The sequence below is a fragment of the Triticum urartu genome, chromosome 2A, assembly GCF_056163025.1.
Source record: "Triticum urartu cultivar PI428250 chromosome 2A, HENAU_Tu73, whole genome shotgun sequence".
NCBI classification, from domain to species: Eukaryota; Viridiplantae; Streptophyta; class Magnoliopsida; order Poales; family Poaceae; genus Triticum; species Triticum urartu.
Genome location: NC_141874.1, coordinates 62,901,741 through 62,920,406, shown reverse-complemented (window position 1 = coordinate 62,920,406; position 18,666 = coordinate 62,901,741). Strand labels below are relative to the sequence as shown.

The 18,666-nt window shown below is 43.5% G+C and overlaps 1 protein-coding gene, 1 long non-coding RNA gene and 1 pseudogene across 2 annotated transcripts; all 3 read left to right on the top strand.

The window, feature by feature from the left end:
- The first annotated feature begins 536 nt into the window (after positions 1–536).
- On the top strand, positions 537–3,037 carry LOC147983769 (uncharacterized; annotated as a pseudogene).
- A 387-nt stretch (positions 3,038–3,424) lies between these two features.
- On the top strand, positions 3,425–5,008 carry LOC125535601 (thioredoxin-like 1-1, chloroplastic). The gene is made up of 4 exons (XM_048698666.2): positions 3,425–3,752; positions 3,962–4,144; positions 4,242–4,406; positions 4,515–5,008. Exons 1-4 carry the CDS (start codon positions 3,555–3,557, stop codon positions 4,788–4,790), a joined length of 822 nt encoding a protein of 273 aa, XP_048554623.2. The 5' UTR covers positions 3,425–3,554; the 3' UTR covers positions 4,791–5,008.
- Positions 5,009–9,990: 4,982 nt separating this feature from the next.
- Positions 9,991–13,517, top strand: LOC125535600 (uncharacterized). The gene is made up of 2 exons (XR_007294731.2): positions 9,991–12,979; positions 13,125–13,517. It is a non-coding gene; the product is annotated as an uncharacterized LOC125535600 (long non-coding RNA).
- The last annotated feature ends 5,149 nt before the right edge of the window (positions 13,518–18,666 follow it).

Here is an 18,666-nt window from a genome sequence, read left to right as displayed (position 1 = left end):
TTTGCACGCTACAAAGTCATCTGATCAACCATTGAGTGTGACCGTGCTGGTATGCAGCATATGCCATGTTGCGCTCGCCATTTGCAACATAGGCCATTTTGTGCTTGTCGATACGTGACCGTGTCATCTTGTCCAACCACATGTGGACATTTATAACAGGTTAACACCGAGCATGCCAACATCTCAGCAGTGAGCCGCGGCCTGCGATGCCTCGTGAGAAGGATGAGGAGGGGAGAGGGCGGGCAGCTTTGCAGCGGAGGCGTTGATCGGCTCCATGCCTCATTCTCATGTCTCGATCAAGAGGTCGCGTGTATGCTTAATCTTGAGGCATGGGAAAAGGTATTGAAGCACCATGCCCTGGCCCCTTATAGCACACCACCCGGAGCACACCGGAGTTGTGACGCCAAGGCGCGTACGCTCGATCTGAAGGAGAGATGAAGGGGGAGAGGGTATGAGAGAGAGTAGAGGAGATGAAGATAATGCAGGTACGGTCGATGCTTTTGGGGAGGGATGAGGATGACACGTGTGGGACCGACATGACACATATCGCTCATAGAAGACGGTCGACGAACACGCTTGTATCAGCCAGGTGATTTCTCAATTTTGATCCTCATGGTTTTCACCTATGTATTATGAGAACTGTTTTATAGAAATGTAAATTCGCCTAACCTACAAGTGAAATTCTCTCTGCCCTAACTTTCTATCTTTTTCTCGTCGCCGCCTCCTCCTTCTCCACAAAAAAGCTAGAGTTTCTGCCTTTCGCCGGCGCCGCCGCAGGTCCGCCTCCTCTTCGGTGGCCCTAGGGCCATGGGGGTGCGGTGGATCTCGGCAAGGGCCGGCGGGAGGGCTCCGATTCTAGTTATTTCTTTCAGTTTTGCTAGGGTTTGTGTCCCACACATGAAGACGAGACGGCAGCTGCTCCCTGAAGATGGAATAAAGGTCTCCCCGCCTAGTCCCCGTTCCGGCGATGCGTCTAGCACCGTTGGTGGGCGTGTGGAGGTGTGTCTCCGGCGGATCTATCTTTACTGGATTTGCTCGGATCTCGTCGTTGTTCGTCTATATTCGTGTGTCTTCGGGTTGGATCCTTTTGATCTACGTTATTCTTCATCTGCAGCGGTTGTTGTTCTGGTGCGCTGGTCCTACAGGGCGTTAGCACGACGACTTCCCGACTGTCAACTACAACAAGTTGTGGCCGACTCCGGCGATGGAGGGGTGATGGCGGCGGCGCGCCTTCGGCTCGCTTCAGTCCTTGTAGTCGTCGCTAGGTGGTCTACGGATCTGGATGTAATTTTTATTATTTTTGATATTCGTTGTACTGCCATGATTGAAGATGAATATATTGAAAAAAATATAAAAAAAGAAATTATCGCTGCCCTGTCTGTACTTGTGTACTCTGTACTTTGTCCGTCGGGTCGGTTTCTGGGTGCCGCGCCCCCCGGTTTGGTACGTGATCCGCCTACCTGTTGCTGACGAGGAGAGAGAGGAGAGGAACCATGATTCCACGTCCATGTGGGGCTCCTCCCGCCACGGATAGATGCGGATGCGATGCACCGCCGCTGCTTCTGGCTCCTCCATGCCGCTAGTACAGCAGCAACAGTAGCAGCTGTGTTTCCTTCGGTCCTGCGTACCTCACGTGCATGGGTCACGTAGCACCTAGCGAACCTCCGTTATCCGTGGGGTTTTCCGTTGGCGCCTACGGTTTCCTGTGTGCCGCCGAACGGAGCCCCGCCACACGCTTCAACGGCGGGTTCATTTTTCTATTTCTGACTGATCTGAAACTTGCCGGCCGATTCAGTCACCGAAAAGAAAGATAGCGGCGAGAATCGCGGCTGGTAATTACTGGGGAAGCACGCCACCCCCATGGCTGTTGACGAGCCTGGTCTGGATGGCGGAATCAACGGAGCGCTGGCAAGAAGCGCGGCTGTCTGCACCGGCGATAGCAGCCGTATCCGGGTAATTACTGTTATCTGATCGTGATCGTGGTCTGTGATGGAGGAATCAACGACCGTAGACGTTTGGTGGAAGCGAAACGTGCATTTTGACTCGCCTAAATGGCAAATCGTACGTTCGGTGCACGATCATTCCACGGGCGACGCATGGACCGAATCGCGAAATGAGTGCACCGACACACTAGAAGTACTCCGAGGTGGTACAATAGTATTCTATAGTAAACTAATATAGCCAATGGAAATTTCCCTCCTGTCTTCTTTGATTCCCATGAGACGGAGCTAACGTAAAATATTTCTAGACCGTCTACACGAACCGGTGAGAAATTACACTTGCGTCCGAGCCTGACAACGGCAACGCCCGTGGGTGCTGTTCCCTCCATGGAAGTGTTGCCTTGACCGCAATCCGACTCCTCCCCCTTGTGCTCGAGGAAAACCCTTGGTCCGACCTCCATACCAAACGATGACAACATCATGGCACTGTTTTCTCCTTGGAAGCGTCGTCTTGTGGCTCAGGACCCCCGATGGTACGGCACGAGTCGGTGTCGGCTACTGTTCTGGGGCGTGGGCCTCTGAGGCGCAATATACAACATAGTTGATGCTCTCACTTTCTAGGTCTACCTAAGCCCTGCCATCCACCTGCTGACTTTCTCTTGGCGCAATGGGTAAGGGTTTGGTTTGTGTTGTCCTCAAGTCTTGGTCATGTTATAGAGGTCTTCGGCGTTGATTGTGACACGGCTTGGTTGCTCCGTGTTTTGTATCATTGCTATTGGCACGAGCTTGATCTACGTGTTGCATGTATTGTAGTACACGTGCGGGGTGTGGCTGCTAATTCTACTGATTATTGTTGTAATGGCTAAAAGACGTTGTATCCGGGTTTTTTACTGCCTCTTCTCTAATGCAATGACATGCATGCTTATGCGTATTCTAGCAAAAAATACAGTTACAAAAATATGTATGGTTACGAGTTGAAAACAGCCATGACTGGATTATACAGAGAATATACAACATGCGCAAAAAATCTGACTTTTATCCAGTTACCAGTTTACCCCGCGGCAACTGCAAGATCTGCTGTAGAGGAGCTGTGGTAACCGGCCAACTGCTTGAGTTCTCTCCATTTTTACCATGCTCCAGCAGACGGGTGGGCCATGCGACCCACGCCCTTTTCCCCGTGTGGCCCCACGTTGACAGACACCCTGACCTTGAACACCCTTCACACGTGGCGCTTTAACCTCCTCGTGAGGAGGCGCGGCCCTAATCTTATCCAAAACATATCCACTCCACCGCACCTTTTACACCGGCACAAACGGCCTGCCCCAACCGCCCCCACCTCGTGGCCGCCATCCCGCCGTCCGATGCCTGATCCGACGGACGACACGAATTCACCCCACGTGAAAGCCGTTCGGGGCGAAGACGGTAAAAAACAGCGTGTGCCTTTTTTCGCTTTTCCTCGCTTCGTTAAAAGGGGCGGCGACCTTTTCTCCCTCGCCGCATCTCCCCATCCGCCATTGCCCTTGACTCGTGCTCCCCGCCTCTCTTCTCCCCCGAGACCCCCCCTCTCTCTGTGTTCGTGCTCCCTCTTCCTGCTCTTCCTTCTGCTCGGCAGCCATGGCCAGCGCGCTATGCGGCGGCGGCAGCGGCAGCGTGGCGGCGCCGTGCGGGGACTTGGGCGCCGCGGCGGCGCTCGCGGAGTCTTTGCCGATGGGCGCCGGGTACCGCGCCAAGAGCTCCTTCCCCGCCGGGAGGGTGGCGCTGGCGGACAGGCCCCTGCGCCGGGGCCTCCAAGTGGCGGCGGCTGCTGGACAGGTCGGTCCCTTCGTTCCAATCCGCGTTCTTGTTTACTGTTCGAGATTTTCGAGACGAGATCTTGAGATTTCAGTTCCATTTTATCTTTTCTGTGGGCCGAAATTTCTATTTGTTACATTTTTTAGTTTTAGTTTTGGTTTTTAGCTGGTGGGGAATACAATGCTGCGGCGCTGGACGCGGACTAAATTAGAGCTGGTTGTTGGCTGCAGATGAACGGGAACCTGACGATTGGCAAGGCCATGAGGTGGTGGGAGAAGGTGACGCACCCCAATATGAGGGAGGTCGAGTCCGCGCAAGACCTCGCCGACTCCCTGCTCAACGCCGGCGACAAGCTCGTCGTCGTCGACTTCTTCTCCCCCGGCTGCGGTGGCTGCCGCGCTCTCCACCCCAAGGTAGAAGTTCTTGGCCGAAACCCCCTGTTCCGTTCCGGCAATCTGATTCTGAAACTGCAACGTATACTCAAGCGAATTCGGTTGTTCCGATGTGCAGATTGCGCAGTTCGCTGAGCGGAATCCGGACGTGCTGTTCCTGCAAGTCAACTACGAGAAGCACAAGTCCATGTGCTACAGCCTCCATGTCCATGTCCTCCCTTTCTTCAGGTTCTACAGGGGAGCCCAGGGCAGGGTCAGCAGCTTCAGCTGCACAAATGCAACCGTAAGCCTCACTGATTATGTTTCTTCTTTTGTCCACTACAAAAATATGTTCTTCAGACACGTTTAAGATGAATGCTGACATGCTTGCTGCAATTCGTTCTGATTACAGATCAAGAAGTTCAAGGACGCCCTCGCAAAGCACTCGCCGGACAGGTGCAGCCTCGGCCCGGCGCGGGGGCTCGAGGAGGCGGAGCTCTTGGCTCTGGCGGCAAACAGGGACCTGGAATTCACCTACAACGAGAAGCCGACGCTGGTGCCGATCGCCGAGGCTATCCAGATGGAAGCTGCCTCCATTGGCGGCCCATGGATGCCATTGCCTGCGGCCGCGACGCAGCCGCTCACTCTGGGATCTGAGAATGGCTCGCTGATCCCCTCCGGAAGATAGTAACTCGAGACCAGGCCGAACCCGGCCATTTCTGTACAGATTTTCCTCTTTTGTTGTGTGTTGTATTGAGTTCGAGAGGCAGAATCGCAGGCTAAGGTTTTAGTTTTTGTAAACCTGCCGAAGCTCTATTGTGATCGTGTTGCTGCAACCAGTCGTTGCTCATCATGGTAATCCTTGCTAATGAACAATGGGATGATGCCTCCCCAGATCCTTCATGACCGACCATCTCCATGAATTCTAGTTACTCTCTTTTCTTTCTCTGAGATTGTTCTTTCTCTGAGATTGTCGGAGGCGGAAAAATGTGGCTACTTAGGCCTAATGACAAGGTTGTGTGATTCTCAATAGAATTGGAGTTTTGATGGCAAGATCTTCACTACCAGGATCGGATTCTGAATCAAATCGTAGAATTTTCGCTACCAGGAATGTCGAAAAGTATATTTTATGAACGAAAATCGTAGAATCAGAGGAGTTAGTTTGGATTGTGACTCTGACAACCTTGTAATGAGAACTTTGAATGTGCTGGGTAAGCTTGATCCCCTTGAGAAGGGTTTCTGTTGGCAGGTCACACTCATCCGGCTCAGCATGCGTGGGCGAAGTTTGTTCGGAAGAAGATCGGCGTTGCTGAGAGGAAAGGCCCATAAAAGCTGTGATGTTCCGTTGCATCAACCGAGCATGGTGACGATAAGCATTATTGAGGGCTTTGATGGTTGATGGATAAGGAAGGCACCATCATCCTTGTCGCCTAGTTTCTACCATATCCACTGAAAATGAGCAAACGGTGTGTAGATGATGCTCATGCCCATGCGCTAACCGATAGGTCGTTAGGAAGCTACAAGAATTGGCGTTGGAATCAGGCTCACAGTTGCATAGGAAATCGGGGATATCCTAGAGTATAGACTAGAACATACGTTGGATGAGATATTATCTCAACTGGTACAAAAAGAGCGGCCAGATGAGCTTATCCGGCTTGAAGTGCAGTGTCGACTTCTGATGCTTTTGGCCAAGTTAGATCACTTGCCGTGTACAGAATTAAGCATCCCTAATCTGACAACTTGGATAAGGCTGGCTTAAGTTAATCTGCAAGAGATCAAAATTCAAGTAATGGAGTTAGACACCTTTAGCAATCGGTGGCACTCATCAGGCCTACAAGCTGACAGCTCAAGCCTTCGACTCTGTACACGACATAACAACAAAAGGTGTCTAACTCTATTAGAGCAACTCTAGCAGCCCCCTTATATTGCCCCGACCCACAAAATCCCGCAGCCACCCGCCACCGTCCCACCCCGCCGCCGCGCCAGCCAGTAAAACGCGTTTTCCGCCAACTGTAAACGCGTTATAAGGGGTCTGCTAGAGTTGCTCTTAGGAGTAGTAGCAAGTTGTGCTTTTCGTTCTTCACAGTCGACAGGAGATGGCTTCCATGGCAACGCCGACCACCAGCCAACGCTGCTGCGAATCGGGAGAGACGACGTTGACCACCGCCTCCTGCATCCCGCCGCAATTAGTTGATATTGCCACGAGTGAGGGGCGTCGGGGCCACCAGCTGTTGATCCTCATCATGACACACCACCATTGTTGCGAGCAGGAAGGGGCAACGCGACCCATTCGCATTGTCATCGCCGGTGCTGCAACGCAGCATGAAGGCCGGAGGACGATGTTGCTTGCCTCTGGTGCTGCAACGCAGCACGCATGAGGAGGCTGGGCTGCTCGCCGTCGGTGTTGCAACACAGCACACAGGAGGAGGCTGTGCCGTCAGAGCTGCAATGCAGCTTCGCCGGAGATGTCATCGGTGCTACGTTGAAGTTTTTGCTGTGCTTGGTGTTGCTATGGAGTGGTGCTCCCGGAGCGCTGCCTGGGGCTGCAATGGAGTGCCAGCGGCGATGCATCGGTCGTCGACGGTTCTTGGCGCTGCGTTGCAGCGCTCGCCGACGGCTACGGTGCCGTGAGGTCGTACAACGCATGTGTCATGACGGGTGTTGAATTGCTCTGGTGGAATGGAATCAGAGGAGGAAGACGTGGGGTGGAATTGTGTTGTTGCAATCGAACGGCTAGCGGCACTAGATCGGGCGGCTGGCTAGGCGGATGATTTCTAGAGAAATCATCCAGTTGATTCATTGTAACCGCCTAATTGTATGTTTGATTAGAGCATAAACCGACCCTTTCAAATACGTTATTTTTGTTTCGATCGGATGGTAGATTTTATTGACTCAAAATAAAACATCAAGTTGATACAAACACAATGAGTACACATTCGGCCTTTGCATAACAAAGATACACACATTCAAGATCAATGCACACACAAATAAACATGCAGACAAATGGCGAAGTCATACAAGATCAAAGCTATGCCTGAGCGAGAAAAAAAATGATAAACCCTGGAGCGATCAAAACAACGATCAGTACATCAACGACCATATCCTCATCAACTACTACTTGACATCGCAAGGACAATCGAGCTCTTTAACAACAACACCTTCAAAAAGGAATGGACGCTCAAGCTCCGTTGTCATCAGATCCAACCATCAAAAGTCATATTTTCTAGGTTTTCATCATGAAGAACAAGTCTAAACAAATCAAAGCAATGTCTCCAACAAGGCCACTATGCAAACACATTGTCATTGACAGCTATAACAACCTTGGGTCACACCTAGGATTTTCACCCTGGAGCTCAAGACTTGATACTCGAGAAACACCACCAAATTAAAGTCAATCATGTGTTGTCACTATCATCTTTCCATGATCCCAGCAACTACATGTGTTGGACTAGAAATCCCACCACCGCCGCTACACAACCATACCTTCTACGTCAAGGCACCATCAACAAATTACGTCTCACCATCGAAGGCAAACTGGTCGGAGTGAGTGCCACCAAATCCCACAGGAAGCCTTCCAGATGCATCCCGCAACCTTACCAGTACGAGCCTTCAACCGGTGTTGCCACTGTCAGATCGGAAGGAGAAATTCTCTCAAATCAAACATTTGACGGAGATAATCGCTGAACTAAATGCGACCACCAACGAGAAAGGGAGCGGGCAGCCCCAAATCACAATAGCAGCCACCACCAGGAGCACTACATGTCCCCATCCCGCACGGACCCCGACTAGGCCGGATCCGGAACTACCACCGCCACATAGCAGCACATGATCCCCGCCCGGCATGGGAAGCAACGGAGGTTGGACCGCGCCGCGTCGGGGGATTTCAGGTATATGACCAAGCATTTTTTAATACACAATGAACACTTTTTAAATACCCAATGAAGATTTTTAATACACCATGAAAAGTACATACCAAACTACCAAAGATTTCATATTGCATTGTCAATTTTTTAAATACACGGTGAGCATCTTTGTAATACACACTAATTTAAAAAAAAATATCCAACAAACATTTGCCAATATATGATGAACACTTTCTGAACAGATACGATGAACATTATTGAATATACCATGAACGCTTTTGAAATACACGACGAACCATTTTTCAATACACGATGGAAAAATAATAACAAACAAGAGAAAAAACGAAAAGAGGAAAACATAAATATGAAAATTTTAGAATGAACAAAATGAAATAGAAATAAGATTGTGAAAAACAAATAGGAATGAAGAAGCGGAAAAGAAAAGAAAACAAAAGCAAATCAAGGAAAGACATAAGCGGATGAAACTGAACCATATAACCCAGTTAAAAACAGGCTTCCCGAAAAACAACATCACGGTAAAAAAAAATAACGATCTTATGGTGGTGTGTGTGTAGTCGGGGTCAGGTTCACTTACAAGTTGGCACAGAATATTTTTTGAGACAAAATTGGGACAATTTCATTTTTGAGAGAAAGTTGGGACAAGATGTGGTGGCCGGCGACCCATGCTACGGATGTATGGACAATCAGACGCAAGACTAGCTCTGGAACCCCGATATCACATTAAGTGTCTGTTAGGTACTCACTGAGGTGGAGCTCCTATTTGTCGCATTCGGCGGCAAATAGTTGTAGCGATCCACACAGGTGCCTTACCTGGGCCGGCCCATCAGCAGACCACATGAGCATCACTAAAAAGAGATGTAAAAGTAGATCGATCGCGAGGATTCGAGCCCATGACCTCGGGTTCGAGTTGACCGCGGCATGCCACAAGACCAGACGGGTGTAACTTATGGTAGGTAGCACAAATATTATAAGAACTCAAAGCCCTGTTCACATATGAAGACACGTTCGAGAAAAATCAAAACATTTCCTGAAAATGTGATTTTGTTTTTCAAATTATGAATAATTTTGAAAACAGGAACTTTTTTGAAAATGATGAACAATGTATTTTGAAAGGAACTTTTTTAAATGATATACTATTTCTTAAGTGGGAGTTTTTTTTTCCAAATTCCAAAACAAAGTTGGAAATATGAGAATATTTTGACACCCCAAATTTTTTGAAAATAGGAATATTATTTGAAATTTGTGAACAATTTTTGAAACTGGACCATATTTTGAAACTACTAAAAAAATGAAACGCGAACATTTTTTAAAGTTGTGAACAAAATTCTCTAAATGAGAAAATTATTAGAAAAGTTGTAAAAAAATTGAACAGAAACATTCCAAACAATTTCTGAAAAACAAGTATATATTTTGAAATCCCATATTTTTTAAAAAAATGTGATTTTTTGAATTTCTTATCAATTTTTTGGAAACATGATAATTTTCTAAAAATTATTGTTTTTCAAAAGCACGAACTTTTAAATAAAATTCTGAATAATTTTTGAAACATGATTTTTTAAAATAAATAAAAATAAAGTTGGAAAATAAAAAATAAACTGAAAAGGAAAAGAAAAAAGGGAAAGAAAAAGAAAGATAAAAAAGAAACTGAAAATATAAAATAGAAAAGAAACCATGAAAACCAAAAAGAAATAGTGAAACCCGGTCAACGAACCTTCTAGATGAAGGTTGCCAAAGCTAGGAAAAACCAGTTGGGAACCTCTAGAATCAGGGCGGAGGTTCATTGAAGCAGAACCGGGCCATGGCCCATCCAGGATTTTCATAATATTTTATATACCTATGCACTCAGCCCAGTTTACCTCTTGATAAGTGACAACGGTGCCGCTGGTCATTTGTAATCGGATTTGCTATTTAGCAGCCGACTGTTATTCAATTCACCAACATTCAAATCGTCGGCCGTCCGCTGTCGCGTGGAGATTCGCGCTGGGTTGTATGGTCTTCGGGCTTGTTTTTTCTGTCGGGTCCCGTTTTTTTGTCCCAGCCCGTTACCGCTCTGCGCCCCTCCTCTCTGCCTCTTCCGGTTTTTGTCCTTATTGAATTTTGGGCGTGGTTTTCCCCTTTCATTTGAGTGGCACTGTAGCGATAAGGGAGAGAGGAGATAGGGAGGAAGAGGGAGGAACGGGCGCTCGGGCGACGGAGGCGATTCCTTTCTGTTCATGTCGATTCCCAGATCCCCCACCTGTGGAGCTTGATTTCTTTCTCATTTCTCTTCGATTTATCGCCTCCTGCGGTTGGTTGGTCTCTCAATTTCTCTCTCGAGCGCGTGATTTTGTTCATTTCTCAGTGTGTAGCTTCCAGGTCTAGGGGTCAGTTGCTGATGTGATTTTGATAGGGTTCGTGGTAGGTGTGTGTTGTGATCCGGGGCCGTGTTGTTGTAGATTCATGGTAGGTGCTTGTAGTTTTAGTGGTTCGTTCTGGTTCGCGTCGTCCCGCTGTCGTTCATCATTTGCTTCGTGTTGTCCGCCATTTTGTTCCTCGTCTACTCGTGGTAGGTTCAACGTGTTCAGTTTTTGTGATTCAGATAGATGTATGGATCAGTTATAGGGTTTTGAGATGGGAGTTTTTGTGGTTTTGGGTTTGTGATTTGCATTGGTAGGTGGTTTGTTTGTTCACTGGTAGATGGGTGTTGCCTCCTCTGGCTGTGTTGGTTTCTAGGGTTCCTCCTGTGCCCGCTGTTGCAGGTCCCTTTTATCATGTGAGTGGATAAATCGCTCTTAGTGTTGGTTTAGATGTACTTAGGTTCCTTCTTCTTAATGCCATGGTAACTGTGTGTGTGTGATGCAGGTTTGTATCTTTTCCTTTGTGCCGTTGATGTGTATTTTTGCCTGAGTCTTACTGTGTAATCCACATAGTTTCAGTGTGCAAATTGCAAATCTAGTTTCTGTTTATTCCAGTAGATCATCCCAGTAGTAGTCTGATGCCATTGAAATGTTTCTGTTTATGCTAATTGTCATGCATCTTATTTTCCACGAACTATAGTGGAATTTAACTGTGATTTACACTATAATATAGGACATGATTCCACTGTAATATGCCTAATATTTGCACTGTAATTTACCAACTGTAGTATACCCCATAATTACAGTGTAATTTCTATGCTTCATCACTGTATCTACCCCAGATTTACACTGCAATTTATATGCTTCAAAACTGTAATAACATCTGGATTTACCTCTGAATTGCTGTAGGGCTTACACTGTAATATACCGCAGATTTACACTGTAATTTGTATGCTTCAGCACTGTAAATGTTGTATGATTTACACAGTAATTTTTGGACTGAGTATAGTGGATTTTACCTCTGAATTGATGTAGGGCTTATACTGTAATATACTGCAGATTTACACTGTAATTTGTATACTTTAGTACTGTAAATTTGTAGGTCTTACACAGTATATGTCAGATGATTGACCTCTCATTTTTTACAGTGATTTCCATGCTTTTAGCTCTGTACTTCATGTAGTTTCTTGCATTTATTTCTTTTTTTCATGTGCAAGTGTGTCTCTGTGGCAGTAGTATTGAGCGAGGTCCTGTTTTTCACTCTGTAATTACTAGTATTTTTACTGTATATTTTTGCCTCAGACTTATTGTGTAATCTTCAGACTTACTATGCAAATTGCATGGTAGTTTCTGTGTAAGTCAGCCCATAGTTTCAGTGTTTCTTTACATAATTACTAGTATTTATTGTGTATGTTTGCCCCATTTTTACTGTGTAATTCATCATGTAGTTACATTGTAATTTACTATAGAATTATTGTGTAATTCATCATGCAGTTCCAGTGTAATTCAATGTAGAATTACTTTGTAATTCATGTTGTATTTTACTATGTAATTCATTATGCAGTTTCAGTGTAATTCATGCCATAGTTTTACTGTGTAATTCAAAGCAGAATTACTGTTTTGTAGCTTCAGTGTAATTCACCCTAGAATTAAATTGTATTTTTGCCCAATAACCACTGTGTAATTCATCATATAGTTCAGTGTATCTTGTCCTTAGTTTTCAGTGTAATTTACACAATTTACTGATTCCAGTGTAATTTCCCCTAGAATTACGATGGTTTACATTGTAGCTACAATGTATATTCCCAAATTTTTGCAATGTATTTACATTGATTCAGTTATGTAATCTGTCATGCTAATTTTCACTGTACCCCTAGTCTTTATTCTGAATTTTTACAGTGTACCCCTAGTTTTACCGTGTTGCTTATTATATGTATTTTACAGTGTAATCTTTGCCCTAATTTACAGTGTAATATTCATGCTTTTAGCACTGTGATTTATAGGTTCAGTTTAATGGGTAAGCTTAACAGTGTGAGTAACAGTACAATTTGCAGTAGTATTTTAACAGTGTAAATACAGTAGGTTTGTTCCAGTCTAAGTTTTGATGCATTTTAACATTCATACATTGAAATTTCTATGGCATTTTCCACTGAAATTTCCATGCAATTTTCACTATAATTTCTGCAATTTCCACTATAATTTCTATGCAATTTGCACTGGGAATTACTATGTAATTACTAGGGGATTTTTGCACTGTAATTCTTGGTCTGTTTAGTCAGTTTTTAGTGTAATTACTAGGGGATTTTCCACTGTAATTCTTGGTGTGCTACTGTTCTTTCTAGACTCAATCAGGCACTATGTGTTCTTGCAGTGTAAATTATAAAATTATCCAAGTTCTGCCTACTGCTAGTGATGAATTATTTCCAGAGTATCTAGTTTTTGTCTACTGATTGTTTCTTAACCTGTATCTAGTTTCTGCGACACATTTTGTTTTTGCAGATTTTCCTTGTAAGAGAGGTGAAGGGGCTGAAGAATTGAAGTGCTAGGGGGTAGCAGTAGTTTTTTGTTCCTGACTTGTTGATTTTCCTGGGATTTCCCCAATTGCCTAAGCGGGTGAAGAATTGAAGATGTTGTTGTTCCTTCTTGCTCGTCTCCAGGTAAACCTTCACCTTCCTCTCCAGGTTCACCCCTGTCTCTCATGGCTGCCTGCCTTATCTGATTTTGATCTGCTCTTTGTTCTTCTCCCCTCCTTCTTCCATGGCCGTAGGCCTGATTTGTTTCTTTTTTTGTGATGTGTTTTAGGTGAGATCTCTGCTGCTGTTATGTAGGAGGGGTTGGAGAGTTCCCAAAAGGGGCCTGCGTTTCCCGTAGCAAGTTGATGGCCAACTGTTTGCTGTGGTCCAGCGAGGCTGCCGTGCAGCGAGGTTTGGTGGTGGTGTCGGTTTAGTTGAAACCGGGCCAGGGTTTTGCCCGACCCGTTTAACCCGAAATAAGAAAACAAACAACGACCCGTGGGATGGGGGGTTTGGGACAAACAGGTGTCATCTGTTCATTGGTTGGGGAATTTGAATGTTGTTGAATTAAAAAACAGTCAAATGTCAAATAGACAGTCCCGCTTTGTAATTACTTCGGAGTAGTGCGTTTTTGTTGTCCAGGTTGAACTGAGCACGGTCAATGCATTTTATTACATATTTATATAGAAATAGATGATAAAGAGCTATTTTCCTTGCGAATTCGTACATAATGCTTAATATTTTTCTTGAGTTGTACTCCCTCCGTTCCTAAATATTTGTCTTTTTAGAGATTTCAAATGGCTACCACATACGGATGTATATAGACATATTTTAGTGTGTAGATTCACTCATTTTGCTCCGTATGTAGTCACTTGTTGAAATCTCTAGAAAGACAAATATTTAGGAACGGAGGAAGTAATTCTTAATAGTTTTGTTAACTGTGTTTTAGTATATGAAGATCATTGGAACAATGTTGCGTAATAATGTACTCCCTCCGTTCTTAAATATAAGTCTTTTTAGACATTTCAAAAGGACTATAACATACGAATGTATATAGACATATTTTAGACTGTAGATTCATTCATTTTACTCCGTATGTAATCATTTGTTGAAATATCTAAAAAAGACTTATACTTCCTCCGTCCGACAATACTTGTCATCAAAATGGATAAAAAGAAATATACATTTCTTTTTATCCATTTTGATGACAAGTATTTTTGGACGAAGAGAGTATTTGAGAATGGAGGGAGTAGAATATGATTATTTTGCCAGTAATTTGTCCGTTGACATATAGATTGAAAATTCAATAATAACAAAAGGTACAATCGTGAATGATGTCTAAATTTTTTGTGCTCTTTTTTAATTTGGCCCGGCCCGACCTTTTCTTTCAAGCTTTGCCACTGTCTACAAGGTTCCCAAAACCTGAAACGCTGAAACAGGTAAATGGGCCGGCCAGGTCAGCGTTTGATCGCTAGCTGTGTGCGAAAAGTGGACAGTTGGATTCAGAGTTCGCCAAATAGGATATTCCGTCACCCAGAGCCTGAGAGCCAGCAGACGCGATCTTTTTGGGCGCGACTATGTCTCACTTGAAGCGAGACAAATCGTTCAGTCCCATGAAGCGACGTAGCAATAGGCCACGCCAGTAGCACTTATTTTGTTCCTTGATTTCGTTTGTCTTGCTATTTTTCTCTTTTATTTGTATTTTTAATATATTTTCAAAAAATTAAGATAATCCCCCCAAATTTTTTTTTGAGAAAATGTTTGTGCAGTGTTACGAAAATGTTAGCGCAACTTTTAAAAAATTGTTTCAAGACACATTTGAAAATTAAATTAACACATATTCAAACAACAATATTCTAAAATATGTGTTTGAAAAAATCGTAACCATGCATTTGAAAAATATTAAATGTGTATAAAAACTATATCTGATTTATCTGAAATTTTTCAATGTGTATGAAAAAAAGTAGATATCAAACATAGGAGTATGTATGAAAAACTATTAACCATGTATTTACAAAAATTTAAACTTGTATAAAAATATTCTTCATGTGTAAACATAATAATAATATGCATCTAAAAAGTAGAAATCAAAACACATATATGAAAATAACATATTAATCACGTTGTTAAAAATGTGAAACATGTATAAACTAGTATTCCTGATGTATACAGAAAATGGAGAATCATTTATGCATTAATGTAGGTTAAAAAATATGTACACGGGAAATATGCTGACACATACAAAAAAGGAAAATTGTTTATGCAAAATAGTAGAGTAAAAAAATTATACACATTTTTTACTGATTTATACAAAAAAGTACAAAATGAATACAAAAACGCTGTAGACAAAAAAATATGATGTAAAAGTGTTAATCATGTATTTTAAAAATATTAAACATGATTATAAAAAAATTCTTGATGCATACAAAAAATGTTAAGAATCTGTATTACGAACTTAATATTAAACTATAGGCTTGAAAAAAATGTTCAACGTGTACATAAAAATGCTTTATGAACGAGAAAGTCGTGTCATCCATTCGAACAAAATGTGTGAGACGTGTATCAAAATATATTTCTGTTCTATTCGAAAAGAGAGAGAAAACAACTGATGAAAACTGAAAAAAGAAAACCAAATAAAACCGAAAAAACCAAAGAAAACAATGCAAAAGTATGAGAAACAGTGAAAACCCCAAAACAAGAAAAAGATAAAAATAATGAGAAACAAGAAAGGGACTAAGAAAATCAAGACATGTAAAGAAAACTGAGAATAAAAGAATAAACTAAGAAAGAAAACAAAAAACAGTGAAAACCAAGAAATAAAGAAAAAAGAAAAGTAAAAGGAAAATCCAATAAAATCTGAAAATGAAACGAAGAGAATGATGGAAAAACCAAGATACAAATAGAACTGAAGAAAATCGACGAAGAAAAAAAACTATGAAGAAAGACCCAAACAAATTAGAGCGAACACAGCGAGTGCCCAAACGATGTGCAAAAATGGACCAGCCCAATTCTATATACCTAATGATACAGAGGCTATGGCTTCTTGTAGTGCGTCACGAAAATTGCTCCCAAAAATTGAAAATATTACCTACCAACACCACGTATAAATGATAAAAAATGTCACTCAGAGGATACCCCGTCTCCTCCGGCCCATGCAGCAGTGACTCCTATACCACGCTCGGCGCTGGGAGAAGGTGCAGCGCGCCCGTTTGAGGCCGCCCATGTCTGCGTGGCCTGCTTTTCAAATATAGTATCTATTTTTTATTTTCTTTTCCGTTTCGTTCGTTTTTTCTACCTTGAATAAGTTGGGACTTTTTTGATTTTTTTAAATGCGAGTTTTAAAATAAAAAATTAGTTAATCATAAAGTGTTTGTGGACTCAAATAATCTCGTCATTTTATGAAATTATGTTTACTTATTCAATAAAGGTTAGACATTAGAAAAAATGTGCAGGAAATAAAAAAAATTCATGATATTTCAAGAAGTTTGTGTCTTAGAAAATGTTAATGAAATTGAACAAAATTTCGGCAATTCAAAAAATGTCCATGAATGGAAAAATATCCTAAAAATTCAAAAACTGCTCATGACTTACCAAATATTTTATTAATTCATAAAATGTGCGCTGTTTGAAAAATTATCATGCATTTCAAAAAATATTCGTTAAATCAAAAAAATATTGATGAATTTCTAAAATTGTTCAACCAATTTTTAAAGCAATGTTCGTCCATTCTTGGAATGTTCGCCGATTCAAGAAAAAAATGTTAAAACATGTTCTGAGTTTTTAAAAAATGTTTGCAAATATTATAAAATATTCATGAATTCAAAAATTGTTCTTGATTTTATAAAATGTCTGAAAATTTAAAAAGTGTTCATGAATTAGAAAAATGTTCACGAGTTTAAAAATTGTTTCACAGAATTGAGAGTATATTCTATCTCGGTGATGCGGCAAAATATGATCATGGCCATTGGAGATTATGATTTTTTTTCTTCCATTGCAATGTATGGGCCCTTTTGCTAGTACTTTTTTTTGCGGGCAAATCAGAGAGCTTTTATTCAACAAAGGAGTTGTCCCGGCAGTCAACGAGAAGGCTGCTTACCAAGAAACTAGGAGTCTCGTCAAGCCAACAGTCGGTCACATTCAAAGTGCATGCACGTTTTGCACAGAGATGCGCCGGCAAGTTTGCTGACCTGATTACATGCTGAATCTCAAAAATTGAAAAATCAAAAACTAGCTCTCCTATTTCATCTAAGATAGGAGCCACAATCGAACGTGAATTGTGGCGAGTGTTACAGAGTTGCACCAACTCCTGGCAATCGGTCTCCATTATCACATGCGAGAGGCCTCGAAGTTTTGCAAATAGAACTCCTTCCCGCATCGATATAGCTTCCATTAATAATGGATCTGAGATCTCACCGAACGGCTTGCACCATGCTCCCAACAGCGCGGACGCAGACCGGGCTATGCCACCCGCCCGTCCTCTACCTTCCATGACATTAAGTGCACCATCCGTCGTGATCTTCACCATACCTGACTCGGGCGGCCGCCAGCCATGTCCTGGTAACAGAATGGGAGCGGTCCGAGGCAGTTCTAGCAGTGCAAGAGCCTCCCTCGTCGCCCTAATGGCGACTGTTGGGTCCCTTCCCTCTTCACCATGTTTGATCCGATTTCGAGAATGCCAAATCGTCCACATGATGGTGATAACCTTTACTCAATCTTCGTCCTTGACTCGGTCTGCACATAGGATGTCTCTGGCCCAAGAACGTGGGTGTAAGCGAGGAAGCCGAAGACCGAACCACGCACACACTTCATCCCAGAAGCGGCGTGCATGCGAGCATTGAATTAGGGCATGCATAAGATCCTCCTTAGCTAGACATACCTTGCAAGTGTCTAGAACTGCAATATGACGGTATTTGAGAGTGCATTCATCTGGTAGAATCCCTCGTAGTACCCTCCACCAGAACACCCGTACCTTTGGGATCACTTTGAGTTTCCACAGAGCAGACCACATCTGTTTGTCATCTCTTGAAGCACCGGTAGCCGCCCTTCCCCTAGAGTATTGCGCTCGTTCTGAGTCACTAGAGCACGGTACGCCGACTTAACAGTGTAGTTGCATGATCTTTCAAAGGCCCAAGAATAGAAATCCTCACCTGCGCCCCTCCTGATTGGGATGTTTAGAATGGCGTCAGCATCAGGGGCAATGAAGGTGGTTCGGATCAACTCCTGCCTCCATGACCAGTTCTCGGGATCTATAAGATCCGAGACTGTCCGAACAATGGTGTTCGGTGGCTTCAGCAGCGGTGTCATCGAGATGGTCCCGAGAATCCATTTATCAGCCCACACATCGATGGAGTTCCCGTCTCCTACTCTCTTAATGAGTCCCGCACGCAAAGCTTCCCTTCCTGCAATGATAGCTCGCCATGTAGCGGATGCCGACTTAGGCACCTTGGCATGCATAAAATCTGTATCAGGGAAGTAGCGACCCTTAAGAACCCTTGCACACATATAATTAGGGTTAGTCATAAACCGCCATTCGTGCTTCCCGAGCAGCGCAAGATTAAACTGATGAGGGTCCCGAAAACCCATTCCTCCTTTGCACTTTGGTGTCGCCAGAGTATCCCAGGAAACCCAATGCAATGCATTCTTGTAAATAGAGCTGCTCCAAAAATATTTCGCCATTGGCGAAGTCAGACTCTTGCATACCTTTTTTGATAGTAAGAACGTGCTCATCGAATATGTGGGAATAGCCTGAACCACTGATTTCAACAAAGTTTCACGACCTGCGCATGCAAGTAATTTTTCAGACCATCCCTGTATCCTCCCACGAGCTCTCT

Bases quoted from the DNA above. Each gene is read 5' to 3' on its own strand.
- LOC125535601 (XM_048698666.2), top strand. From the start codon at position 3,555: ATGGCCAGCGCGCTATGCGGCGGCGGCAGCGGCAGCGTGGCGGCGCCG. The intron at 3,753-3,961 runs GTCGGTCCCTTC...TGTTGGCTGCAG, and splicing joins TGGCGGCGGCTGCTGGACAG to ATGAACGGGAACCTGACGAT. The intron at 4,407-4,514 runs GTAAGCCTCACT...TTCTGATTACAG, and splicing joins TCAGCTGCACAAATGCAACC to ATCAAGAAGTTCAAGGACGC.